Genomic DNA, 27,749 nt, shown 5'->3' on the forward strand with positions numbered 1-27,749 from the left:
ATCTTGAAGACTGTCTTGTTCCACCCCCTGCCATGGGCAGGGACACCTTCCTCTATCCCAGGTTGCTCCAAGCCCTGTCCAACCTGGCCTTGAACACTTCCAGGGATGGGGCAGATCCAGACTGCAGAGATCTCAGATGTGCCACCGTTAGAAGTAGGGGGTAAAGGAGTTAGGGTTTTTTCCTTCTTTTTTAAGCTTACACAGCCCAAATACATCAAGTTTCTGATCTGGCCAAACACACAAGCATGTTCATTCACTGTTTGCAACCAGAGTATTTTTTTTCTGGTAGTGAAATCACAGCTCACCCTTCTCCACCAAAAATAAAATTATGAGTGTATGCAAATGCAAGTATTTCTCTCCAGTACAGGGAAATACCCTTGGCTCATAATATTCCCTTAGAACATGAATACCTCCACAAAGGTGTGTGCGTATATATATGTATGTGTGTATATATATATGTCCCTTAACTTGAATATATACACACATATCCATACATGTGTACTTTTCCCCTCCTGTGTTTTTTTCTTTTTAAGCCTGACTTGCATTATTATCTCTGCTCTATATCAGTTTTGTCACCCATGTTAATGCCTCCAAATCAGCCTGGCAGGCCCAATTTGACTGAGCTGGGATGGTGTTGACATCCAAGCCTGGGCATTCCAGAGTAACGAGGAACAGGGCATATCCAGCAAGAAGCCAGCCTGCAAATGAAGCTCCTACAGACAGCACTGTACAGATAATTAATGCTGCTAAAGCCATCCCAGACATTAAAAAAATCACCCCAGACCTCATTACCGAACTCACACATCTATCTCCCTCTCTCTGGAAAGGGCTTGGCCCCCATGCCAGGGCTCAAAAGGTGGCAAGATCAAACCTTCAGATGGTTTGATGAGGCGCTTGCCAGGAGCAAGGTTACCCTGGCATGTTAATGAGTCCATATTGCAAATATACTTTCCTCTTTCTCCTTCTTCCCCTTCTTAAACATAAGCACTAATGTTACTGCCTATTAGCAAAGCAGATACGAAAGTTTAAGTGATTGATGAAGTGATTAATTTAATGACGCAGAGTTAAGGGTTTGGGTGGGAGTGGGGCTTTTTCTTTAACCTTAAGTTTCCTGATGTTGGGAATAACTAATTTTCTAGCCTTAAGTTTTCATTATAGATGCTGTACTTTCTGCAGCTCAACAAGTAATTTCATCAATGGGCCTTCAAATGACAGAAAAAGGGCTTGAGTTGGGAGAGCTGAGATCCCCTTTTTAAGCTCTCCTCAAATATTGCTGTTCATTAGGGTTGTCAGCACACTTAGAAACAAGGCTGCTCCTCTGAAGAGCACTCAAGAACCCTGAGAATTCAGTTTTAGGCAGTAAACAGCCATTGGGTGATAGATAAACACTGAAGAGGAAGGTGAGGTGGCCACAGCCTCCCCTTGTGAAGGAGAATCTCAGCAATGGCCAGAACGAAGCTTGTAAGGCAGGTTCAAAAACATGCAATCTCTGTCACAGCCAGAGTCTGTCACAGCATATTCCTCTGGAATTACCCTTCCTAAAAGGCCAAATCAATTCTGCCTGCTGCACATACACACCCCATGGGTGTTTGCTTCCTGGGCAGCCCACCCAGCAAGCAAACCAAGGAGTTTAAGATCTTCCAGTACTTACCAAGTCACCTTATTTCTGTCAGATAAACAACAAAAGCAGCTTTGTGGGGTTTTTTATCATTATGAACCCCATGCTCCCATGTCAGTGCTAACACACATAGTCCCCAAGTTCTGTAACCAGCCACAGACCAAGTGCCACCATGCACTTGCCCACTTGTTTTACTCTGTTTGCCCTCCCAGCTGGGGATTTTTTTATATGCAGCAGCCTGGTTCCACCATCAGCTAAAGCTTATCAGAAGCAACAGCACAGCAGGGATGGGCAGCCTCTCTTGACCTCTCACAGAACGCTTTGGGTGGGAAGGGACCCTTGAAAAGATCTCATTCCAACCCGCTGCTACAGGCAGGGACACCTTGCACTACACCAGGCTGCTCCAAGCCCTAGCCAACCTGGCCTTGGACATTTGCAGGGATGGTGCAGCCACAGCTTCTCTGGGTACCTTGTGCCAGGGCTCACCACTCTCCCAGGGAACAATTCCTTCCCAATATCCCATCTAACCCTGCCCTCTGGCAGTGCGAAGCCATTCCCCCTTGTCTTGCCCCCCCACCCCTTGTCCAAAGTCCCTCTCCAGCTCTCCTGGAGCCCCTTTAGGCCCTGGAGGGGGCTCTGAGCTCTCCCTGAAGCCTTCTCTTCTCCAGGTGAGCACCCCCAGCTCTGCCAGCCTGGCTCCAGAGCAGAGGGGTTCCAGTCCTTGGAGCATCTCCATGGCCTCCTCTGGACTCACTCCAGCAGGTCTGTGTCCTTCCTGTGCTGTTCTGGAGAATCTTCCCACTAAGAGCTCAGCCCTGGCTGTGAAGAGGACAGTGACTCCTGGCTGAAGCTGGTGAAGCTGGATGGAGGCTTATCCAACCAAACAGCAAATTTGGACAGAGCATCTCTAAAGAGAAGGGGGTGTCTTTGATTAGACCAAACACAGGCACAGAGGCCCCATTCCACGGATTCAACCAGGCGTGAAGAGGGCACAGTCACTGCTTTAACACATATTTCATGGAGGCTTTTCCAAGCTCTCCATCCACTCTATTACCACTGCCACTGCCTTTTCCAAAAGCACTTCCCATTTTACCAAACTTTGCTAAAAGCCAGCCTGCCTCGCATCATTCACAGAGGCTCCCGGTGTTCCCCCTGCTGCCCTGCTCCTAGGAGGAGCTAATCCCAAACTTTAAAGCCATCCTGAGCCCCACCTCCTTGTTAACCAATTAGCACCTCATTAACAGTGTGCCTCCAGGGTACTTTCTGGTCTTGCCACTGTGATTTGTAACCCCGTGGTGCACCGAGATTAATTCATCGTTTTCTCTGTAGCTTTAACTCCTTAGTTTGAGTAAGAGGGATAAAGAGCAGTACATCCCCCCTCTCCGTCAACAGCAGCACGCTCCTGCAAGTGAGGGGGCAGACCCGGAGACACCAAAGGGAAAAGGGTCTGGTGGCTGTGCTGTGCTCAGATGACCACAGTCCTCCATCCAAAGCTGTCCCCATCAGATGCGCCCCCCCCGCCCCCAAGCCTCGTGCATGGATATCTGAGCTCTGAAACGATTTAATCAGTCCAGAAGGATGCAGGGATCAGAGGGCCAGCGCTGGTTTTGTTTTTTTCCTTCCAGTGATGCATTTGGAGGAGCCCGGGCACCACAGTGGCCGGCACATGCTGACAGCTGTGGGATCAAACAGGTTTAGCCCGTGTTCAATCCCACACTGACAACCGTATCTTCAGCAGCAGCTTGAGTGGCCCAGCACCCCCAGGGACCTTTCCTGGGTGCCAAAGCATCTCCCTGTCCAGGACCAGAGCACAGCAGCAAAAAGCTGTGTTGGAAGAGATCATTGCCTTGGAAAGGACAGATACAGAGTGTGGAGGATGGAAGTCTTCCCTGCCTGGAGAAAAAAAGCCCTCTGGCCTGGTCCTTGTCTAGGACGGAGAATTAAATCAAATCATCCACAAATATCAGAGGGATGTGCTGCCCCAGCTCCACATGAGGATCCTGCAGAACACCCTGCCCGTGAAATACCATGTTCCTCTTTAGTTTTCTTGCGAAATAATTCTGTGTCTCAGCAGGCACGAGGTGTCACACACCAACCTAAACCCTTTAATCGCCACCAGCCAGCAAAGTACACCCACACCTCAGTGGCACTCCACTATCCCTGGCTCTTCTTAGGCTGCAGCAGCCTCAGGGGCACAACTGGGAGAGCCACAACTCCATGGGCAGTGCCTGCTACATCCCATTCTGAAGTAGATGTTATAAAGAGCAAGGTTTAGCTCTGCCTATTCAAATTTAGTGAAGAAATATCCATGGTCACAGCATTTACCAGCTCAGCAAAAGCTGCACAGAGCAAAAAGAGGGCAGAGCAACCTGTGAAATTCCCTGTCAGCTATCCATCCATCAATCCATCCATCCACCTTGCTCTCTGGGCACAGTGGACCCCGGGATGGAGAGCACAGCCTGTGCCTCCTGGGAGAGCCATGGAGCAGGAGGGAAGGAAAAGGGGGCTTTGAGCAGCAAACACAGCCCGGGTCACTGGACATGGCGCTGAGCGGGCACTGCCTGGGGCTGTCACTCTGCAGTGCTCCTGACCCTGGGACTTGCTGACTTGGGGGTTCTCCTTGGCCCCACGCTGTCCCAGGTTAATACGTGGGAGGAGGTGCTGAGGCAGCTGAATTTGGGGGACCCAGGGCTGAGCATCTCACCAGTCACAGGAAGCATCCCGGTGAGCTGGTGGGGTGGAGAGCCGAGAGCCTCAGCTGTAGACGTTCCTACCCAGGAATAAGTATGGGAACCAAACAGCTGGCAGCCCTGGCAGAAGTCCTGAGGGACCCCAGCCTCCCCACCTGCCAGCTGTCCCAGGTGCTGTCACCAGCTTGAGCAGCACCTCCTCACACTCGCATTGCCCAGGGAATGGTCATCCCAGCAGGTTTCCCTGTGCCGTGCACTGCTCACCTGAGCAGGCTCTGCAGGGGACACCAGTCCTTCACAGAATGGTTTGCATCGCAAGGGACCTTAAAGATCATCTTGTTACAACCCCCTGCCAGGCACCTCCCACCAGACCAAGGGCTCACAGCCCCATCCAACCTGGCCTAAGATCCAGACTTAATCCCTCTCCTGGTTTTAAGCAAGGCAGGAGTTACCAAGATCTGATAGGCAGGAGGGGACACATTGATCCCCACCCGGGCGACTGTGCTCCCTGACACAACATGGCCTGAGGGCAAGGCCAAGTGCATGTTATCACCTCAAGTGCAGTGGTTGAAGTGTTTCCCACTCTTTTAAGACAACATTATTCCAGTGACGCTAAAATGTTATTGCTAGGATGAAGGGGAAGTGGAATTACACTCGTCTGAATGGCCTCTTTTGTCATGCATTTTGCAAGGCATTGAGGCATGAAAGCTTTCAGAGAAACCTGGGTGAATCCAAGCTAGGTGGTTATAAGGCTACTTACAGACCTAACATGATGGATCGTCTTCATTTTCCCATTCCTGTCCTGCTCACAGCAAATCCATTTGCTGGGCAATTAGACTCCAGTCATTACATTATGCTAAGAAGACGTTCCTTTGGCAGCAGCAGGGACCCCGACCAAGAGGAGCCGGGAATGCTGCCTGCCCATTCCCACCTGCTGACACATCCAGGGCTGCAGTCACCCCAGTGGCATCAATGCCACCCTCCCAGCTCACATCATGCCTTGCCAGGGTCCTCCAGCAACTCACCTGGTGTCCATAGCATCCCTTATCCACAGCCCTCCAAAAGGTCTGGGATTAAGCAAAATGGCCCTTGGAATAATTTTGCTTAAGACAAACAGCAGCAGGATAAAGATGGACAGTCCCTCTCCTGCACACTCTTCTCCCAAGGCGTGTTATCCAGCCAGTACTCCCATTTTCCAAGTAAAACACAGGGTGATACAGCTGCTGGCAGCTGGCACAGGCTCTCCTGGGGACCTGTCTTGCCCATGCCACCAACAGCCCAACCAACACCATCCTCCCTCCTCATCCTGCTCTCCAAGTATCCCCCCCCCTCCTACAATTCCCTTCCCAGAACCTTCCTGGAGTTCCCATCTCTGACTCCCTCTGCATGTGTGTGTGTGTTTCCATTACTTCTGGGTGAAGTAACTGACTACAGGGTCAGTCCACCTGAAAATTGCTCTCCCCAGACCTAAATGAAACAGATGGGCATTGATGATGTTTTGGGAGAAATTAATCAGCCTGGACCAGCGGCAGTGCCAGCAGCTCCCTCAGCCCAATCTCACCTAATGAGTTCCAAGCTCTCTGTCTTAATAGCTCCTGACAAAACTAATTTACTCTTGTAAGTGATTAGAGGGGGAATGATCTCTTAATTGTTGCTTAAGATCCCTTTTGACATGGCAGGCAGCAGGCAGGGAACGGCTGGGTTTGGAGGGAAGGGATGTCATGGGAATGGGCACTCAGACCTCAAAAAGGGACACTTTTTTTTCCAGGAAACAGGTGCCACACACTGTTCTGCTCCTCACACTCAGGATCTCGGAAAGGTGTTTCCAGATGCTGCTTTTTTTTAAAGTTAGTAAACCTGAACTCAGAAAACACCTGCCAAAAGCAGGAAACACAGAAACAACTGTGTGTGTCAACACTTCCCAGGCTGACATTTCCCTCCGGTGCATCTGGAAACAAAATCCCAACGTGCCAATATTCTTAAGAGTCAATTATACATAGACACAGTGTAATACAAAGTTTAAAAAAAAAAAAGAAATTCAACTGCCAAAGTAATTCCAAGAACAACTTGACTCACATAATGTCTCACTAGAAAGCAGGCTGTAGGAAATCTTCCCCTATTTTCAGGCAAAATAGAAGTTCAGTCCAATTCCCATAAGGTATTTCAAGCTCAAGTGCTTGGAGAGCAAGGTGCTCTGTGAGGAAGCATTTCCATTAAGCTGTTCCCAAGCAGCTCTCACTCCTGCTCCCTTCCCAGGGCTTCTCCTGAGGATGCATCTCTGTGCAGAGCTCAGCTACCACACAGGAGCCTCCACCATCCATCCAAACCAAGACTCCACATCCTGCCTGCTTGCTCAGACACCACCCTAAATCCCACAGGGGCTGCAAATGCGTGACCAAGGGGACCCAGGAAGGGACAGAAGGCTCAGCTGGAAGCACTGGTTGAGTCCTGGAGGAGACCTCTCCAGACTCTTCCAACCCTTGACAGCTCTGCTAATGATGTGGGTGCAGCAAGAGCCCTTTCTTAAGGAAGGTGCTGCTTGGGCTGCACGGCTGGAGGTGGGAGAAGGGATCTCCACAGGCTCCACCCCAGCCTCCCAATCGATTCCTCCCGCATTAAAAGCCAGTCACGAGCCCTGATTGAAGACCACAAGTTTAATGGACTGAGAGCCTGGGAAGGCGCCAAGAATGACCGGGTCGATTTCTGCATTTACTAAAAACTGATCCCCAGCTAAATAAAGAAAGAAAAGCTCCATCTGTCAGTCAAAAGAAAAGCGTTCCTTTTCCGTACTTTTCCATAGTGTGGTGGCAGCTGCTGCCCACAGGCCCATCCCACTTACCCACAGGTGTGTCCTCGTTGATCAGCAGGTAGGTGTCAAAGAAGTAGTTGATGAAGTATGGTAGGCGATTGCCTTGACCTGGGAAGAGGACAAAAACAATGAGTTATTTCCCTGGCACGGGCCAGCACGGCTGGGAAAGGCTCAGGAATGCTCACAGGGCACTGGGTTCATGCTGGCAAGGGGTAACCCCCAAGATGAGAGCTAGCAGAAGGACAGAAAGCAGCATTAGGTCCCCCATAAAAGCTGGCAGGGGAGCCACTTCCCTCTACCAATCTTTCTGGATTTGATATTTTCCAAAAGGCTTAGGGGAAGAGGGAAGCCAACAGCACAGGGACCAGGAGCTCAATTATTGGTTTAGCCCATGACTAATACCTTCGCTTTGTTCCCATGGCTGAGAGCCTTTCGCCTTGTCAGCCACCCCAGCAAACCCCCGTGCTCCTTCCTTCTCCCATCACCCGGCTGCCTTTCCCTCTAATTGCCTCCTTTCACCTTTAATAACCAGGCTCACTCCTTTCCACTCCCGTTTTTACGGCGCTGGAAGCTCGTGAGCCTGCCCCTGGCCCGCAGCCTCATTAGGGGACAGCGTCAAGTGCAGAGCACGTAGGAGAGTGACAAAGGCAGCCTGAGCCAGGGAAAGAGTCAACCAGGAAAGACCTACTGTACCAGGGCTGCAGGGAAAGAGGTGGCGGGAGAGGCACATAATGATTTCCCAAGAAGGTTTGGCAGAGCGTGTTCAGCATCCCACCTCGAGAAACAGGAACCAGACCAAGCTTCAGAATCCTCTTTGCCTGCCCAAGCACCCAAAGGAGAGAGATGCTCCTGAGACCTTTCAAACGCAGGTCTCAGGTGTGCATCCCAACAAACCTGCTCCTGAGGACATGGGCACAGGATGGGAGAGCAGCTCCCCCAGGGCTACCTCCATGACAAGACGGGGATTTTTCAGCGCTGCCCTCTTTCCTGAGGCACCAGGTTGGTTAGACACCCTGAGAAATGGGAAAGCACTGGAGGCAGCACTGTTGCAAAGGCACATTTAAATCCCAACCTCTGGAGTTAAGTACCTGGAAAGAAAATAAAAAGGAACCTGACAAAGGGGGTTATTTGAGGGCTAGGAGCATCTCCAGAGGCTTGGCAGCACACTTGTCACTGGCTGCCACGCTGGGGCCAGCAGGCTCTGGGAGGGGCAAATGAGGCTAGAACACCCCAAGCAGCCCTTAGCACACAAGACTCACTTCTGCAAAACCTTTCTGTTGCAAAATACATTTCTTAATATCATCAGCATGCTAAAAATAAGTTGCACTGTCCAAATCCAGCTGCAGCAGGTGCTGGGAGGCTTTCAAACCACCCAGCACACAGGATCTGTGTGTTCAGGGAGGAGGGAGACCAGCACCTGAGAGCTTGGAATTGCTGAGGGAGGGTCTAAAGGCAGGACACTGCCTTGAGCTGCAAATCCCAGGATAAACGCTGGCATTTCCTTCTGAGAGATTGCCACAACCACCCAGTTATACCCTGGGATGCACCTTTCCTGTAACCCTCAACACAAGAAGGGGTCCCCCCAGCACAGGAGGGACATGGACCTGCTGGATAGAGTCCAGAGGAGGCCACGGAGACACTAAGAGAATTGGAGCCCCTCTGTTCTGAAGCCAGGCTGAGAAAGCTGGGGGCGTTCAGCCTGGAGAAGAGAAGGTTCCAGGGCTCACCTCCTGCAGCAGTAGCCAGGCAGGAGCAGGGAGACTCCACTGCCATGCCAGAGCTAAACCATCCTCTTCCAAACACTCCAAGCCCACTCAGGCTCCACTTGTCCATTATATCCCAGCTCATTGCTTCACCAGGAGCTTTACAAACCTTCTGGGAAGAGTTGCTCCGTCACCTGCAGTGCCCAGGGTGTGTGGGAGGGCATCCATGCACTTATGGCTATGGCAGGCACAGGAGCTGTGCCAGCACTTGCTTATCACGGAGATGACAACCCAAGCCCTGGGCAGGGTTTAGGAGAGAAGGGCTGGAACGCTGCTGAGCTGCAAAACCTCCAAATCCCCATTTCCATGTGCTGCCTGTCCAAGGCTTTGCAGTTTCTCACTGCAATGAGGGAGCAAGTCCCCAGCTGGGCAGGCAAACCCCGCCTTCCCACCTCCAATGGGATACCCTGGCAAGTGACCTCTCGGGGGGAGGGGGGGAGGTAAAGGACTTGCTAGATTGTCTTTTTTCCTTATTTTTCCCCTTCCCAGAGGAGCACCAGGGCAGTGCTCCCAGTGAGGCTCTCCTTGATCCAACACGACACCAGAGGGAGATTGACTGCACCTGTCACTCACAGCTAATGTCATCCACTGACTGCTTAATCAGGCTGCCAATCTGGGCAAGCCATCTCGAGGTTTCAGGAGGGGGGAAAAAAGTGGGAAAAAAAGCCTTTATTCCAAAGGGCACAGTGCTATCAAATAGACACACACTGGCTATTGTTTATCAGCAAGAGCCACACAGGCACCCCCTCCCTACACCAGCACCCAGGGGGTTTAGGCCGGTCATGCAACAATCCCAGTTTTCACGGGGCTTTGCTGTACATTTACAGCTCCTATGCACCTTGTGATATGCCAGAACCTGTCCCAAAAGGCACATTTTCTACACCAAAAGGCCATTGTCCCACCAGCTCCCTGCCAGAAGCCCCTGTGCCAGGAAAGACCCACAGCATCAGTGGGAAGGGCTTACTGTGGAGGCTCTTCTGGCCCACAGCCCTGCCTTTCCCGCCATGGGAAATTAGAAAAGAGGTTTTGCAGCTCAGATAGGAGTTATTTTCCCCCCAGCATATATTAAAGCACAGTTCAGGTAACGACTTTGCTGCTGAAAGCATGGGGAAAGCCCTGTCAGCAATATTCTGCTGCTGAACAGCTAACAAGCTTCTGCTTTACATCCCTGCCTGTGATCTCTGCCTCCAGTTTTCTTTAGGTTTTGTTTATGTAAATTGACCTCATGTCAGGTCCAGCACCAGGCTTTGCCTTGGTGAATCCACACCTGGAAGTTGCCAAGGGCTTTTCACCAAGATACACCAGGAGCATCTACCACTGTCGGGTTCACCGGCACATCCATCCTCCTCCAAGGCTTTTTCCAGTCCCACCGGCTCTCTCACAAGAAGGGCCATCTGATGCCACATGCGCAGCCAGTAAGGACTACAAGAAGAGTGGGAGCACAACGTGCAGGTCCCCAGGACTTCACGGGATGGAGACAGGAGATCGCTCACCTGTAGCAGCCACATCACCCCAGCAGTGCTGCTTTGTATATCCATCAGAAGACGACAAACACAGCAATTATTGCCTTTACACCTTGCAAACACGAGCACTGAGCAGGGAGAGAGCAGAGACAGACTTACCTGGAGAGACCAGCCCCAGGAGCAAGAGGAGAGGCAGGAAGGTGCTGGCAGCAGCCACACGACACTTCATGGTTCCTGTCAAAGAAGAGAGGCAGTGTCAAGTCCAGCACTTGACAGATACGATCTTGTCTCCCTAAATCAGGCTCAGGGTACAGCCCTGCCCCAGGTTCCCTGATGCCACAGGGGAACCCTCAGGACATCAACACTCTGTTTCTCAGTTCATGTAGCCCCCAAACATCCTCTTAGCAATAGAAACCACGATTAACCTGGTGGAGGTGCTCCATTTTTTTCTTTCCTCTTCCCAAAGATCCTCTCATATGAGGGGACAAGCCACAGTGACCGCCGTGACCAGGAGAGGAGCAGCCCCAGCTGGGATGAGCCGCTCCAGCACCAGAGCAAAGGAAGAGCTGCTGTGACCTGGGAGTGACACAGCAGTGAGCTGTCAGCAGCCGGATCTGAGATGATTTGGCAGAGTTGTGCAGGAAGCTTGACCCAGAATCACTGGAGAGGCACCAAGATTTGGGAACCTCTCACAGCACCTGGGTGGCTGCAGAGCAGGCACTGCAGGAGCACAGGAGGCAGGGAGGCTGCCGAGCGTGTCCTCAGCCCTCTCTGCCTCCCAAATTTTCAACACAGCACAGGGCTACTCACTCTAAGGAAACAGAATAAAACAGCACCAGGGAGCTGCCAGCACAGCCACATCCTCACCTGGTGTTCAGACCATCAACCCCAAAGCTTTTTCCAAACCAACCCCAAAAAACCTCAGCCAAGTCTCGCTTTGCAAGGAAATTTGCACACAAGGATTTTAAAACATCCCAACCCTGGAGGCAAATATAAATCACATGTATTACACAGAGTGTAAAGGCACAAGGAGACCTCCAGAAGCTTCCTCAGGCAGAGCCTGAGACTGACAGGACACCCCAGTGATGCATCTCTGAAGCTCTCCATGTTTCCCTGAGTGCTCTGCAAGCTGTGGGGCAGTGGAATGTTTTCCCACCAGATCCAGCTGGGACAGCAGCAGCCCCAAGGACAGAGAGAGGAGGTGACACTCCAGGGAGAGGAGCTGTCACCCAGCTAAACGTTCCCTTCACAGCATCCTGCTCTACCCACATCAGTGGGTAGAGTTATCCCAACCCAGCTAAGGGTGAAGGGCTCTGCCCCCCTTAAGAGATTCATGGGAATCCTCAGGGAGGCTCCTAAAGGAGCTCCAAAGCAATAGCTACACCTATTTTATTGTTACTGATGGATGTGTCAAAGCAGACAGCTCATAACAACTCTGTCACTGCAGAAAGGGCCTGAAATTCTAATTTCTCCCGCTATTTTGCTACAGAGAGTCTCTGGGATGAAGAGGTCTGTGCCTAGACAAGAAAAATGGTGCTGTGGTGCATTTTGTGCATCTTCAGGTATCTCAGTGCAAGCCTGAGAAGACAGGTGTAATCATGCCCATCGCCTCAGAAAACACAGTCAGGGCAGGAGAGTTTAAACCTCTACCCCATGACAAGCTTCTGACTTCTGAGTGCTCGGTGTCAGCAGAGCATCCATAAGGCCCAGTTTCTAAACAAAAATGACCACTTTCCCAGGAACCAGGCATCCTGACAATCCCTTTAAATACTTATGTTTGGCCAGCAAAAGCAGAATAGATTCTTGTAATAAAGAAAAAACACCAAACATCTCAATTTTCCCCTTGCTTTAATAGGTTTTGGGGAGGAGGAAATCTCAGACAGCACTGTTGTTCCAGACCCCTGCATCCAGCATGGAATGCAGAGCCCAAGCTCTTGGTGCTGCAGCCAGAGAGGATGCGATGGAAATGGGCTCCTCTGCCTTCTGCAATGCCAAAATGCCACTGAGGAAAACACTAACTTTCTTCTCAAAGAGCACCACTATCAGCCCAAGTGAGCGTGAACATTTTCCATCTTCACAGCCCATGTTTAAAAGGCAACAGGGCAGTGGAAAAACAATTTATGTGATGTAGAAATAAAGGCGGTTGACAGCATCCCCTTTCGAGTGTCATGATAAATCTAAATATTGGATATTCCAAGTCAGTCACTTCATTATGTAAGTAATTGCCTGAAATGTCATTTTGATTTTCTCTGTCTTCATTAATATTGCAGCTCTTCACTGGTTCTTCGAGATGGTTCACTCAGATATTGCAAATTTAAGGAACGGGATCAAGAAGTCTCTGGGGAGAACTTAAAAAATTGTGACTAAGAGCAGATTAAATTGCACCTTGTGCCTGAATGAGGGTCTTCAGAGGAAGCATTCGGTGCAGTTTCCAGCATGATAATGTCTCTGGGCAAGGCATCCCCAGGAGCTCAACTGTTGTCTCCTCCTGGCTGCCAAAGCACTAATGTTATACCAGAGGTTTCCCCATCCGCTGGCAGCTGCTCCCAAGGCACACAGAGCAGCAGACAGAGCGTCAGGGAATGGGAAGCTGAGGAAACACCACAGTGCAAACAAATCTGGGGCTTGAAAGTTTAGGAATCAACTCAGGTCAAGCAAAGGCTTTTCAGCTTGCTTTCTCCAAATGCCTCCTCCTTTCCCAAGCCTGAGAAGTGGCTTTTTCACTGCTTCAACAGCATTGCTGCATCCCTAAATGTGGCAAATCCCACCTGCTCCAGCCCTTGGCACGCACCCACCCCAGCCATGCTCCAGGAGCCTCCTCCTGGCACCTCACCTCCATGGAACGCTGGAGCAGGGACGCTCCCAGTGCTCCAGCCCGGGCCATGGACTGCTCTCGGGGTGCTTTAACAGCAGTTCCAGGCTCTGCACCCGGGCTAGTTTATTTTTAAATGCACTGCTGGGGCGCTTGCCTACGGGAGCAGCTCTGCGCACACACAAAACATTCCGCTGCCTCCGCCGGAGCTGCCGTTCCGGAGCCCGGCTGGCAGAGCTGCTCCACGCTGGCATCTTTAATCATCCCCAGAACCCCTGTCCCTTCTTCCCCCCGCCTGGTCTTCCCTTCCCCAAACAGCACCGCGATGCTCGAGCCTCAAAATTTACAGCTCCAACCTCTCTGTTTGCTCCGCGCTGCGCCAGGGGCACAGAGAGGAAATGAAAGTGTAAATCAGAGCATCTCCCGAACGGCCACCGCAGGAGGAAACTCTGTGCCTTCCCAAAAAAGCCCCTTTTCTGGCAACAAAACACCAATGATGTCCCCCAAAGAGGGACAGCATTGCCCACCCACAGGATTTGATGTGGGAGGTGGGGTGGAAATACCTGAGATGTCACCAGGATGCCACCACACCCACAGCATCCATCCAGCTGCTGGAGGACCCCTCTCTGCCAAGCTTCCTCTGTCACTGCGGCCACCTTGGAAGAGCAGCCAGGAGATCCAGCATGGACCACCACCAAACACGCATCCAAAAAACCACCCCGGGATCCCCTTTGGCCAAGCACATCGCTTAACACCACCCCTCACACCAAAAGAACAGCCTCTCCTGCTTTCCCAGCTTCCTCGTCCCTCTGCCGCTTAAAAAAAGCACTGCTAGAAATTCACCTTTTCTTCTTACTGCCTCTTGGCCAGGACTTTACAATAAGTAGGATTCAAAAGGAAAAAAAATTACAACTTAATTCCGATTTTTTTTTTATTCCCACCCCCATATTGGCATGAGCCATATCCAAGTCATAATTCCCAAAAATAACAAATTGCAGAACAGGGTAATCAGAAGTAAATTGATATTGATAAATAAGCTTTTCTCCCGTGCAGTAGGTGGTTTATTTTAATCTAATGAGTTTTATATTTTCTGAGCTTTCGGATTCCGTGATGAAGAGCCGTCCGCACTAGAATTACAAAGCACTTTGAAATATTGTAATTTTATGGCTCATTTTGTCAGGACTCTTGAAAATGAGATTTGTTCCCAGTGAAAAAATTTGCCCCCTTTTTTTTTTTCCTTGCTTTCTATTCCCTGCAGCGAAAGAAAATAAAATTTCCCGGTTAAATAAATACAGGCCAGGATATTGGTATGCACATGGGAGCAGGGATATGGATGCCCACAGGGAATAAGGGGCACAGCTGCTGGCACCTGCCACAACCCACCTGAGATGGTGTATGTAGGAGAAAAGAGCATGAAAATCCTCTCTCTCCTTCCTTCACCCCAAAATCAAAATGAAGGCTGGAGAGAGGGGTGTTTTCTCCCCACAAATCTCTGCACTTCCCAACTGGGGTACTCAAACCTTTCTTCTTCCAGGGAAAAAGCTCGAGCTGCTCCTTACTAACAACTACTAACACCCAAAAGTTTCCCACGCTTCCAGCAGTTTACTTCCATTTTAAAACAAGGACAGGAGTGAAAGTATTTTGGTTGGGACTTCCAGACATTTGCTTTCCCACAGGAATCAAACATTAGCTGCAAAATTACATTAACACATCATTTAACCAAAAACCCAGATTCAGAAGGAAATGCCATCTTTAAACATTCCTGTCCATGCAGGAAGGCTGTGCCTGGGTTGGAAATGACATTGGTTTTCCAAGTCACTGCCACAAGACAATCCCAATAACTACCCCACTCTGCATAAGCGACACCAAACCCTACACCATAACTGTGGCATCTCCAAGGAAAAGTCAAATAATGCATCCAACTCAACTTCTGCATCCATGGAATATTAAAATAACACCCCAGGAGCTTTGGGAAGAGGGTTCCTATTCCCTGCTGCATCAGTCACTGGCACCCATCCCTCCATGGCAAGGGCAACTTCTCTTTTGGGGAGACAGAAATGGAGATTCCTGATTTATATCCTTTTAAGTGGGACAGCACTGGCTCTTCAGAGTCTCCAGCACTGGTTGCTAGTCACCATAGGCCTCATAGCAACCATTTTCCATCACAAAACCTCCGTTCAGCTGGAACAGCAGCTCCTAAGCTGGGAGGAAGGCTGGGATGGGGCATAGAGACCAAGCCAACAGGCTCCTGGGCTGCACCAACACATGGAAGCAACACAGCAAAGCTGTGGAGCAGATGATGCTAACGTGGGATGAAAAGGTGGAAAAGCAGCCAACAGCAACAGAGCTTGGCTTAAAGGAAAAAAAGAGGGAGGAAAAAAGGAGGAGGGGAAGAAGGGTGGGAATCCTTGCTTTAGGAGAAAGTGGAAAGCTGAATGCAGAGAAGTGACACACACAGTCTGGTCTCACAAGACAAGACCCTCTCTCCAGGCTCTTAGAAAATATACAGGAATGGACAAAGTGGCAAATGTAAGAATGCTGAAGGCCTGACTCCAAGCCTGCTCAGGAATGGGATGCCAGACACTTTCTTCTTGTGCCCTGCCTGGAAAAGGAAGGCCTCCCCCTCACCCAGAGCAGGCAGCAGCCTGGCTGGACTTCCAAGCACTGCATCAAAACTATGCAGGAGAAGTGTCCAACATCCTCAGGCTCCCACACACGATTCCTGAGTGTCTGTACTGCTGCCACCCAGCCTGTGCCTACAGACCCTGGGGGTTCCCACCCGTGCCACTCCAGAGCTGGGCACACGAGCTGTGCTTGGTTTGGGGGAAAGAAGAGGACAAGATATGTGTGAAGTGGGATTAAAGGGGAAAAAAGCATCTGCTGGTAGGGACTGCCTTGGCACCTCCCTCCTTGCCATGTCCAGGTACAGTTTTCAAGGTGAAGATCCCCTTTTTGCAGCAGGAGGGAGCAGGGCACAGGCTTTGCCCCAAGATGTCTCCCCACAACAGCAATAAAGGATTCAGCATCAGCCTCAAGAGCAAGTCACCAGCCTCAGAACCACCAGCTCCTCCCAATCAGTCACCAAGCTGCATTTTAAAGCCCTGCCAAAGGAGATGGGTGAGTTACTTAACTCCATCTCCCTTGGTAAACACCACTGCAAGTCCAGGACCCCGGGTGTGTGTGCACCTGGGATTTCATCCCATCTCCCTGCCCCCAGCTGCCCCTAAGCTCCAGGCTGGGTGTTTGCAACACTAAAAAGAAGCAACAAGGCTACTTTGCTCAGGCCTCTGGTGACTGGAATGGTAGATCTTAAAAACAGAGGGAAAAAGGGATGCTTCAGAAGAAAGGGAAAAAAATAAAACAACTATAAGAAAACCCACAAAAAACCTTCACACTGGTGAACTGGAGCTGCAAAGGCTCTCAGGCCATTTCTTGCCTCATCCAAATCAAGAGGGAAGTGTCCTTGCTGCTTTCACACAAAGCTCACTTAACTTCCAGAGAGAGGCACTTTGCTGCTCCAGACCTTTCCAAGGCCCGCTGGCTGTTCCAGCTAATAAAAGGGAAGCTTCGCCTGGCGGAGCAGCACCATGGGCACACTGGGGTAATCACTCGCTGGCTGGAATTGTAGGAGCAGGAAAAAAAGATAGAGACAGCACACGGCAAGGAAGATGGGGATACTTACGAGGAACCCCCTCAAAATCCCTCAATCCCAAACAGCAGCCCTGGGGAGCAGGGATTGAACAGAAAGACAAAGGCATGCAGCAGGGATGAAATTATTTGGATTAATGACAGCAGTCCATCACCAGTGACAGGCTTGTTCATGCGAACCCTCCTGAGACCCCAGATGTGGCTGAGGGCCCTTGAAGCTGTCCAGTCCCTCTCCTACATGCCCTTTCCAAAGGTGCAGCATGCCCAGCCTCCAGCACATTGCTCTATTTCCATCACAAGTTTGCCCCCAGTGACTCTCTCTCCCCAGCTCACTCCAAGCAGGACCTCTTTCTTCCTGGGAGAGCAGCTGTTTTATCAAACCCACAGATCAGGGCAAAGCAATCCAGGCTCTGGCAGAGGCTCTGAAGGGACAGCACAGCCTTCCCACACCCAGAGCAGTTTCCATTGCAAGCCAGGTCCTTGGCCCCAGGACACGGGTTGAAATGGACGCTTCCAGGAGGCTGCAAAAGTGACATTGTGTGCCAGGATTGCCCCGCTGGTCAGAAGGGACTTTAAAGACCACCCAGTTCCAGCCCCTGCCATGGGCAGGGACACCTTCCACTATCCCAGCTTGCTCTAAGCCCCATCCAACCTGGCCTTGGGCACGTCCAGGTATGGGGCAGCCACAGCTTCTCTGGGCACCCTGTGCCAGGAGCTCCCCACCCTCACAGCAAGGAATTCCTTCCTAATATGCCATCTAATCTTCACCTTCATGGACTGAAAGGCACCAGGCCCCTGGACTAACATCTCCTGCCCACACTGAAACCTCAAGCTGAGCACAGCCCACGGATAAATGCTACTCCAGCCCCTGCCATAGCATCCTGGTCTTTACCAAACCACTGGCAAGATCCAGGACATCTGCAAGATTTGGGTCTTAACCATTGGAATTCCCAATTTCTCCCCATTTCAGCTGCAGAATCTACACACTGAAATACAGTCAGATAACATCAGCACAAAGGCAGGAATTTTCACATTTGTAGGCCTTAGGCCACAAAAGCCCCAAAATAACTATATTTATCCTGCAACATTATTAGAAGTCTTATTGGAGGAAGAAGGATACTATAGTGGGGAAAAAAACATGGAAGTTTTGGGTTGCACATGGAACTGTTCATGCTCCCAAAGCAAAGCTCCAGCTCAATTAGCCTGGCTGCAAGCAGCTGGGATATTTTACACCCTAACAAGAGGCCACAGGCCAGCCCCCTCATCAAGCCAATCCCATATCTTAAAGCTTCTTAAATTCAAAACTAATCTGTGCTCCAGACCATCTGCACAGAACATCTAAGAAACTTCATAAATGGAATCCTTTTTAAGAGGTCCTTTCCCCCCAGCTGCTCCGGGGTGTGCTCAGAAGAGGATTGCAGGGCCTTTTTCCTTGCACCAGGTCAGCAGAGGAGCTGCCATGCCATGGGCATCACTCTGGAGATTACTGCAGCTGGGCAGCAGGAATGGTTCTGGAGCTGCCTCCCTCCCTGCTGTACCCAGGTGATGCTCCTGGCAGAGGGACACAGTCCCTTTGGACATGGGCTGGGGGCCCTTCCCAGGCTCAGCCACAGCAGCCAGCCAAGCTCCACGGCTCCCACCTCTTCCAGACATTGTTGCTCCCAATTATCACAAAAAAAAGTTAAAAATTAAAAGAAGGGACAACATCAATTTTTACAGTTTCCCACAAAGATGGTGTTTTACAACCTGATCTTAAAACAAAACATTGTGGTTTTCACTACACCATCCCAACTCCTTCCGAAACAAGAAAGCTTTGTGCTGGGGAGGGACAGAAGTAGCGAAGGAAAACGGAATTGCACAGCAATTTCTCCTCCCCTCCTTTGACAGGACAGGGGAGAAGAAGAGACAAAGGTAAAACTCACTCTGCCAAAATAACCACCTGGATTTTCACAAATGCAAGTATTCCATGGGAATACTTTATTCCCAGCCCCCACTCTCCAAAAAAATAAATTTAAAACATCTCAATGCACCGCTCTATCCCACATGCACGAGGCAGCCCAGGCTCCCGCAGGATGCACCGGGAAGATCTCGGGAAGAAGACAGGCTTGTTGCATGCAGCCCCAGCAGAGCGAGCCCCGGCAGCTCTGCCAGCCCTCCTGCCCAAGGAATCCGCTGCCAGACGCGGCTTTTCCCCCAGCACAGGCTAAAAAACCCAAAGCAACTACAAAGAAAACACACATCAACGTAAGAAATGTCCCATTCCAGCATCCCTCTCCTCCTGGAAAACGCTGATGTATAAAAGAGGCAGCTTGGGGAAGCGATAGTGGCCGGCAAGGTGGCCAGAACACGGATTTAAAGGAAAGAGGGTCTGCAGGTTCTGGAGGAGACGAAAGAAAGCAGCAGCAAGTAAAGAATCAGAGGAGGAAAAGTAATCTAAAATAAAGTGTTTTCTCAAAACGTTCAGGGAAAGCTTGACATTTTAAAGCGCTGTCCTGCTATTTTAATAGTGTTTGGAGGGGATTTAAAAATCCCACCGCTTCCACTGCGGCTCAGCCCCCACGCGCGGCTGCGGCGTGGCATTCCCACGTCTGGGAAGAAGTTCAACCCTGGCTTATCCCAGAAACTTTGGAGCTTCTGAGCAGCCCGAACTCCAAATTAGAGCCGGGGATAGGGGGAGGAAGGGGCAGCGTGCCCGCTCCCTGGGGGCAGGACAGCGGATGCCACCGTACGTTTATAGTGTTATTTTAGGGAAAAGGGAGAAAGGTTGGGCTCCCCCTCTACTGCCACGGAAACCACCGCGCTAAGCGCGTCCCCCCGCCCAAAAGAATAACAATAATAATAATAATAGCAGGGCTCGGCCCCCCAAAAAATCTGTTCGCTCGGTGAAAGCAAACAAAGTAGGTTCTGGAAGGGAGACCCCGCGCAAAGCCGCCCCCCGGGAAATGGAGGGGGTGATGCCCTCGCCTCCGCACATCCTCCTCGCCCCCCATCCCACCCCTCCCAAATGAATAAACCCACGAGGAATAAGGAAAAGCGGTGGGCCATTACCTGTGGTGGATATCTCGAAGCCCGGTGTCAGCGGCGACCCCCCATGCCCCCCCCCCGCCGCCCTGCGAGCCGCGTGAGCCGCCGCGGGAGGAGGAGGAGGAAGGGGAGGGAAAGGGAAGGAGCGCAGGAGACACTGACGCGGGCGGCGCAGCGCCCCTCGCCCAGGTACCCGGGATTTCAGCGCCGGCTCCACCTTCCCCCGCGCCTGACCCCTCCCTGGGGACTCCCAGCCCCCCCAAATCCAGGGCTCGCCCCCCAAACAGCAGTCACCTCCTCAAATCCAACTTCAGCCCGAGCAGGCACTGGGTGCTGGTTACTGAAAGTTTAACTCAGCCTCGGTGGGTTTAATTATTTTTTTTTCTTGCTAATGTTGTTATTTCTCTGACCTGCACGCGGGAGCAGCTGGCAGGGCCCGGAGCACGTAAATCATACATGAGTAGGAAAGCGATCCGGGCACGGCGTGCCAGGAGAGCCGCATGGATATTCCTGCCGAGCTGCTCTCCCCGGGCACCCGGAGCCTCGCTCTCCATGGGCATGGGCTCCTATCTACCGTGCTGCCAAGCCACACTTCCGACCAAACCCTCCTTGCCCTCAACCCTGTGTCCTCCCGGCATTCCTAAGCCTGGCAGGACATTCCTGCCTCCGGTCCAAGACCTCCCCACAAGCAGCTTTTGGGAAAACGGCCAAATGCCACTGCTTCATCCCATTTCTTGCCTTCTTGGAAGCAACAAAGCCATAAAAAGCCACTTGCAGTGACACCAATCCTCTCACCGAGGGGGTGACTCCCTGTCCCTGGATCGGGCAGGGCTTTGGGTCCTGTGCTGCTGCACACACCGGCCTCCCACCACCACATGGGGCCCGTGGAACTGTACCATCGCACCCAACCCCATCACGACCAGCTTTGATTAGAATGCTAAACAAGCACGGTTTGTGCTGCTAAAGCCCACCCTGGAGCCTTGCCTAGGAATCACAGAATCCCAGAATAGTTTGGGTTGGAGAGAACATCAAAAATCATCTCATTCTGTTCCCCTGCCATGGCCAGGAACACCTTCCACTAGACCAGGATGCTCCAAGCCTCATCCAATTTGGCTTCAAACATTTCCAGGGATGTGAGGACCCTTCCCCTCCACTCACCTCCACTCCCCTCATCCTGGAGCACCCGTAGGCAAATGCTCTTGCAGGCATAGGTGGGGGTAATTAAGCCTTTGCCTCTCTTGAGCCGCTCCTTCTAATTATGCCATTAACACAGCTCCCGGGCTGATTGGTTGGAATTGGGCACAGGTCTGCTCCTGGTACTCCCTGGGGATGGGGGGGATTCCTCCACCAAACCTGGCTAAGCCTCAAGCACTTCACACCCCAGAGCCAGCCCTGGCACACGTGCAGCTGCTTTGGGCTGAACCCAAAGTCCCTGGCAAACAGGTGAATGCAATAAGCCCTCTGCAGCTGACTAAGGCACCGGCAGATAATTTTCTCACATCACACCTTGGCTGTGTTAGGTTCCTTAAGGAATTGGCGTTGGTAGCTGGCACTGACCTTGGGGGTCACCAGGAGTACAAAGGGTGCAGGTGTTACCTGTTTGGGGTTCTGAGCACCCCGCTGAGCTGAGCCACCTGCTCTGGGGAGTTTCTCTCTCCCGGGGCCTTCATCCCCTCCTTGCCTTCTTCATCACCATGCAGCGTGTACACAGCCAGGATCCTCACGCTGTGTTCATCCCAGCAACATCCACAAAGTCAGGGAGCTAATGAGGGGAAGAAATGACAAAAAAAGAGAGGAACCAAAGCAAAACCATAGGTGAAGACATGTCTCAGGCCTGGGTGCCTGTACCTGCTCTGGCTTTGCACAGGTGATGTCTCACTTAATGATACTCTCCTGATAAATTCAGGTCAGTGTTTCTACTTAAACAGGAGCATGCCTCTCCTTTGCTAGGTTCCTATGCCTTGGCTTCACACCATGGATTTCTGCTCACATCCTGACTGGTTTGAAGATGTGTCACCTGTTTTACATAAGTCAGTTCTAACAAGGCCGAGTTCCTCTTGGCCTGGGGGTCTGGCTTGGACTCCCAGTCCCACTCCCAGTGGAGTACAGGCTGCAGCCTTTCCCATTGAAGAGGAGAGGGAGGACTGGGAGGATTTCAGTGCCTAGGTTCACAAAACACACAGGAATTCAGTATCTTGTGATCTGTGCCTCCCTGTCAAGCCCAGTTTAAATCAGGCAGGGACAGCAATAGCTGTGTGTAGGCTGGACACTGAGCTGATGTTCCCAAGCTCCTGTTTGGAGAAATCCATGGTACTCCAAGACCCAGCCTGTGGGAGATGTGCCTTTTAACAGGTTCAGGGCTGGGGAAAAGAAGGAAATAGAAGAAAGTGATACATTGTGAGCAGAGAGATGCTCCCAGTTGCTACTGGGATCATAATTAACACCAAGCCAAAAGCAGGGAGCTGGAGAGCTGGACTAACCTCCCTGCTATCCCAGCCTTTCCCCACAGACTTATTACAGCGAAACCTGATTTTTTTTTGAGGCAGATCCCCTCTCCATCCTGTCTGTGAACATAGAGCAGCTCAGCAGAGCCTTTCACAGCCTCCTGGCACCACTCACTCAACCTTGAAATTGTACTGCAGGGCTTCTCCCCCTCTCATTTTCCATCCAGTCACAGAACATTCCTGCATCCAGCTCTCCCCACAATGTCTCACTCCTCTGCCTGCCTTCCACTGCAAGAGCTGGGATCACCGTTTGTCTCTAAATAGATGAAATATCACATGGAAAGCAGGTAAAACACGGACACATGCAAAATCCTGCCCCACTCAGATACTGAATTATCTCTGCTTGCCACGGACCACGTTCTGCCACGGACTCCAGGGTGTGCACAGACATCACTGCCTGACAACCAGCCCGTGCAATATTGTGCCATCCGTCATTTCTTCACACCTCCTTTTCCCCAGGAGTCTCCCACAAGGGTCCCTGGAAGTGCTTCCCCAAAGTACTATCCTTTTTTTTTTTTCCCCTCAGTAAATAAAACCTGTGTAAAAATGCAGGGCAGCTTTTATGCTTGGGAAAAAGCAGCCCATGCCCCCTGCTTCCACTTTTCTGGGGGGAAACATGGTGATTTTGTCCCCCCAGACCACAAGCCCCAGGGGAGTGGTGGTATCCTCCCTCTCCCACAGCTTTCTAGCACCCCATGGTGCTGCGTGGGTTGGGATGGCGGTGTGAGGGAAGCAGCTCCCCACCTGCTACCTTCTCACCCGAGTCACAATTAATTTGTAGAGCCATCTTGGAGTTTTCTTTTCAACCACCTGTGCTGTGGCTGACAGTGAGCCGGCTTTTCCGGTGTGAAATTAATTTCCAGGTCCATTTCACACAGAATTTTAAGGCCAATATTAGGATCACACTGTTTGTTTAGGAATTTATGAGTGAAGGAGGCTGGTGAGAAAGCTGAGCAAAGTTAAGGGATTGCTGGAATTCTCTCTCTGGAGAATAAAAGCACTGAAAGAGCAGCTGGTTTTGTTGTTTGTTTTTTTTTTTTTTTCCCTTTAGAAGTACAGAAGTACTGGGTTTCAAATTGCATCTTTGGAAGGTGATAGTCCCTGTGGAGGCAGCAGGAGGGGCAGAAACTGGGCTCACCTTTGAATACCCAATTCTGTGGGAATTCCTCAGGGATCTTCCAGCTTGTGTTTACAGGTGGGTCCATGCAAGCTACCCCTGGACCAAGCATTCCTGTGGTGATAACACATGGCAAGAAGGGTCAAGGTGATTTTGGTGAGCCTCAAAAAGCCTTGCCAGGACCTGGCTGAAGCCCTCTGCACTCTGCAGACCCCAAAGCAGCCTGTTTGCAGAATTGTCTCAAGTTGGGGCCAGCAGGGCACATCCCCTGCTAGGGGCACTGAGAGCCCCCTGCAGCCCCAGGCTGGGCTTGTTAGATCCACAATGGGTTGATGAGGGTAAAAAAAACCCTTTGGAGCAACTCTCTTTGCAGCTGGAAGCACTTTTCACTCAGCCCTTGTGATTTCTTACTGCTGGGGAATGTTAGTAAACTGGAGAGGGTTCAGTGACGATCCAGGTGATCTGGATCAAGAGCAGTGGCAGTGACAGGAGACAACTTTGCAACTACCCTGAGTCACTTCATGCCACACATGTGAAGCACCTTTCTCTTAGCTTTGAGCCCTACCTCACCAGCTTGTTTTTTTTCCTTCCCCTCAGTTTATTCTTTCTTCCTCAGCAAAGGAAAAGGTGCCATCTACAGGCACAGCGAATCCATGAACAGGCACAGAGAATCCACCCCACAGCCCTTCCCATCTCCCATGTCCCCTGCCATCATACCTTCGGCTGGGCCATCTTCCCTGCAAGGTGGTCTCCAAGCTGCTTGTTCCCTGTTTGGGGTAAGGGAACACCAGAGGGCTGTGCCACGCAGAAGATGGCCTCGCTCCTGGCCAGCCCTGGGGCACACCTGTGTTTGACCTCGCTGGTAACTCAGTGGAGCAGCAAGATAAAAACCCAAGGGAAGGTGACCACTCATCTCCACAGCCTGGGGGAACCAGCAAAGGGAACACAAAGGAACTTTGGTCACGCTGTTTCCTCAAGGGAATCCTGGAAGGCTCCTGTGCTGCTCACCCAGGGTCACAACTTCCAGCCCCGTGAGGTCTCAGAGTGCTGTCGTGCTCCTCTTCTGCCTTGCTCTGCTCTGCCAGTTGCCTCTCATTAACCCATTTTGATCAGGTTCACACGTTTGTGATTTAAGGAGGTCAGCAAAGAAAATAAGAAACGGTAGGAAGAAGTGCAAATAACAGCGGATAGATAAATTGTCCCCTGTGTGAGTACAGTGGGGTGTCTATAGCAAGGGGGACTCCTGGGCAGTTGGAAGGTGAGTGCAGGGGACCAGTGATGAGCTTGTGGTGCTGTTTAAGGTTCAAGTTTGCCCTCAGGAGAGGAGGAAATCTCTCCCCTTCTCGCCAAGCCAAGGGTGGCAAAAAGAGTGGAACTGAGGCCAGGCAGGTGGGATCGCTCCTCCTAAACAGCTACAAGCCTGGAGCTTGCTCCTGCTTTAAAAACCCTTCTCACCTCCCAGCTCCTGCTTCATATTGAAGGCATTTGTCAGAGCAGACACTCCATCCTGCGCTGGCAGGTGTTCCAAGCTGTGCAGCAAGGCAGGGTCACAAAACCTGGGATGGAAGAGGAGCTGGCAGGGGGGTCCAGGCAGCCCATCCACCAGCAGGCAGGGATGGCAGAGGGACGGCTCGCTGAGCTCTGTCCAGCCTTCTCCAGGCGTGCTGGAATTCACACTCAGGCAGCCCCAGCTCCTGCACTCCCCCGCCCTGGCATGATAAATTAGGAGGAAAAGTTTCTCATCTCAGTTTGTTCTCGCAGCGCCGTCCAACAGAGCACAAGCCTGTCTAATCAGGAGCTACAGTCCTTCACCATCTGTTTGGAGCCTAATTACAAATGCAGAAAAATAATGTGCTTTACAATTGCACCAGTAAATGCTGTAAATGATTTAAATGCATGCATATGTTCCCTGCAGAATTCAGCATGCATCTGCGACTTCTTCTGCTCACATTAGGCACACAAATCAAGGGAAAAAAATACCCAGATCTGACGAACAGCATGTCCCTAGGATGGTGATTTTTATCCCTTTTTTCCCCCTGCTGGAATGGCAAACAGGGCTTTTTTGTAACAATTCATCCAGCAGCGTTTTCTTTGCTTCCATTTTAAAAACTGTTTATCACTGCTGTGTAAATATAGTACAAATTACTCCATAAAACATGTAAAAGGAGAACAGCAGCCGGGCAAGCCTGCAGCTGGCTGGCAAGGTTTCAAAGCCAAGGTTTGTTTTTTCCTGTGGGGCACCCGTGGAGGGGCGGGTTCAGCTCAGCTCATCTGCTGTGGATGGTGGCCCTTCCCAAGCCCCCAGTGACTGCTTGTGTTTCATAGAATCATGGAATGGTTTGGGGTTGGAAGGGGCCTTAAAGACCATCTTGTTCCTGCTGCTCTTTGGCCACCACCAAGGCAATGCTGAAGGATAACGAGGTGGCTTCAGAGGTGCCTCCCGGGGCGTAACAGCACTGCACCAAAGCCTCTGTAACACAAAGGCTGGTGCCACAGATGGAGAGGTGCCAGCATTCCTACCCTGTGAGGCACTCCACTGAGGGAGGACAGCCTGGACAAGGCTTTGGAGATCAGAGAGAAAGAGAAGTCACTTGCAACTGATGTGGGGTGAGTATTGCTTCACAGCAAAAATTCCCTTTCCTCCTCCAGCATATTTGTTTGTTTTCAAGCCCCCAATACTAACACTGAACCTGGTCCAGCTCTGAAGCAGGGAGGGGGAGCTGGCACCACAGAGCTGAGAGAGGACAAAACCAGCTCAGGCATAAGCTCAGTTGGTCTCCTTTGAGCAGAAGCTGCAGCAGATGCATCCCCTCCACTTTGTGCCCTTTCATCCCTTCCCTTCCTGCTCCCAGCACCCCGCTGCCTTGCTGCTTCTGCTTTGCCAGATCCCAGCTTTCTTTTCCCCTTGGCCAGTAGGATTTAACTCCAAAGGCTGCTGGAAAAGGCAGCATGGGACAGGCACAGCAACCCCTCTGTGCTGGGACTCTCTGTACCCTGGGTCACAGAGCCAGCAGTGCTGGGCACCACCTCGAGTGCTGGGCACCACACCAGGATTTGTGTGACTCCATTTCACATCGTGGGCTCTCCCTCAGGAATTTTGCAATGCCTGCATGGCTCGTTTTACACCCACAGAGGAGAGGGGCCAAGCCCTGAGCAGAGTATGTGGTCCTTCCCGTGGCAGCCGGATCAACACCTGCCTTCCTCGGCTGGGAGATGGGAAAACATGCACAGCCCTGCTGGCTGAGAGGAGGGTGGTAGTTACAGAGACAAAATCTGGGAATGCATTTTTAGGAAGGTGAGGAAGACACATGGATGCAGCTCAGCTCCAGCCCTGCCCACAGCCATGGTCTTCCTCTGGACCTCAGGTATCCCAGTTCTGGGAAGCAACTCCCTCTTGTAAGCTCTTGAAGAACTAGAAAAAAGGCAGTATAGTCTCCCAGCTAAATGTGAAGTAGGTTTGATCCCTGCAGTGTTCCTCCTGGCTAGAGCATCCTTCCAGGCCTGTGAACTGGGGTTCATGGCTGCTTTTGTTGTCAAAGATGCATTAATCATAGGATCATGAAATAGTTTGGATTGGAAGGAAATGTGATGATCATCTAGTTCCAAACCCCTGCCATGGGCAGGGACACCAACTCAACCCACCCAGGCAGGTAGCAAGATGTAGCTGCACTTTGGTGCATCCCAGATCCAGCATCCTTCATTCTGCCTTGCCACCACCATTTCCCTCCTCGTCCCACTTTTCCTTACCTTGAACTCCTCAGTATGGCCCACGCTGAGCAGCAGATGTGACTTCTCCCAGGCACTGTAATTACTTCCCTGCCATTAAATGCAATTCCCTATAAATTATCCATCCCCTTTTGCAGGGGGATCACCCACAGCTCATGGCTCAGACGCCTGGCAGCATCCACCCCCATACCATGGCATTCCCACCAGCATTCCCTGCTTTATACCCAGATCTGGTTCTTGCCCAATTTGCATCTGTATTGATTTTTTCCCCTCATTTATTAACCTTCCTTAGCTGAATGCCACCGAAACCAAAGGATAAATCCCCTTTTTGCTCACTCCCCCTGCCACAGGAACACTCTCCACACCTACCTGCATGTCCCCTGCATGGGGATATTCCATCAGAATAACTGTGCTCTCAAAGCAGTGCTCTCAGGGCTCCTTCACCCAGCCCTTGCCTGGGATTTCTCTGAGTTTACAGTCCAAGCTGGGAGAGAAGGATGACCAGAAGGAAAAATGCAAGCTAAAACTGCATGCATCAGTGCATCTCCAAGAGAAATTATTTCAGACACCAGCAG

General features: G+C 51.2%; 1 protein-coding gene across 11 annotated transcripts in view; it reads right to left on the reverse strand.

Annotated features, from left to right (window-relative positions):
- Positions 1-20,376, reverse strand: part of CDH23 (cadherin related 23) — a 181,927-nt gene extending 161,551 nt beyond the window's left edge. For 2 of the 11 annotated variants that reach the window (XM_039553795.1, XM_019286528.2), the window contains exons 1-3: positions 10,503-10,547; positions 8,012-8,205; positions 7,148-7,225 (exon numbers count right to left, since the gene is read on the reverse strand). In XM_039553795.1, the coding sequence (XP_039409729.1) occupies positions 7,148-7,225; positions 8,012-8,177 (244 nt within the window). In that variant the 5' untranslated portion in view covers positions 8,178-8,205; positions 10,503-10,547. Of the gene's footprint in view, positions 1-7,147; positions 7,226-7,810; positions 7,960-8,011; positions 8,206-10,502; positions 10,578-19,851; positions 20,023-20,121; positions 20,198-20,237 lie in introns of those variants that run through there. The other 9 variants (XM_019286531.3, XM_019286532.3, XM_019286530.3 and 6 more) reach the window with 9 other exon arrangements.
- Positions 20,377-27,749: the final 7,373 nt, after the last annotated feature.

This window comes from Corvus cornix, chromosome 6 (genome assembly GCF_000738735.6).
Source record: "Corvus cornix cornix isolate S_Up_H32 chromosome 6, ASM73873v5, whole genome shotgun sequence".
NCBI lineage: Eukaryota > Metazoa > Chordata > Aves > Passeriformes > Corvidae > Corvus > Corvus cornix.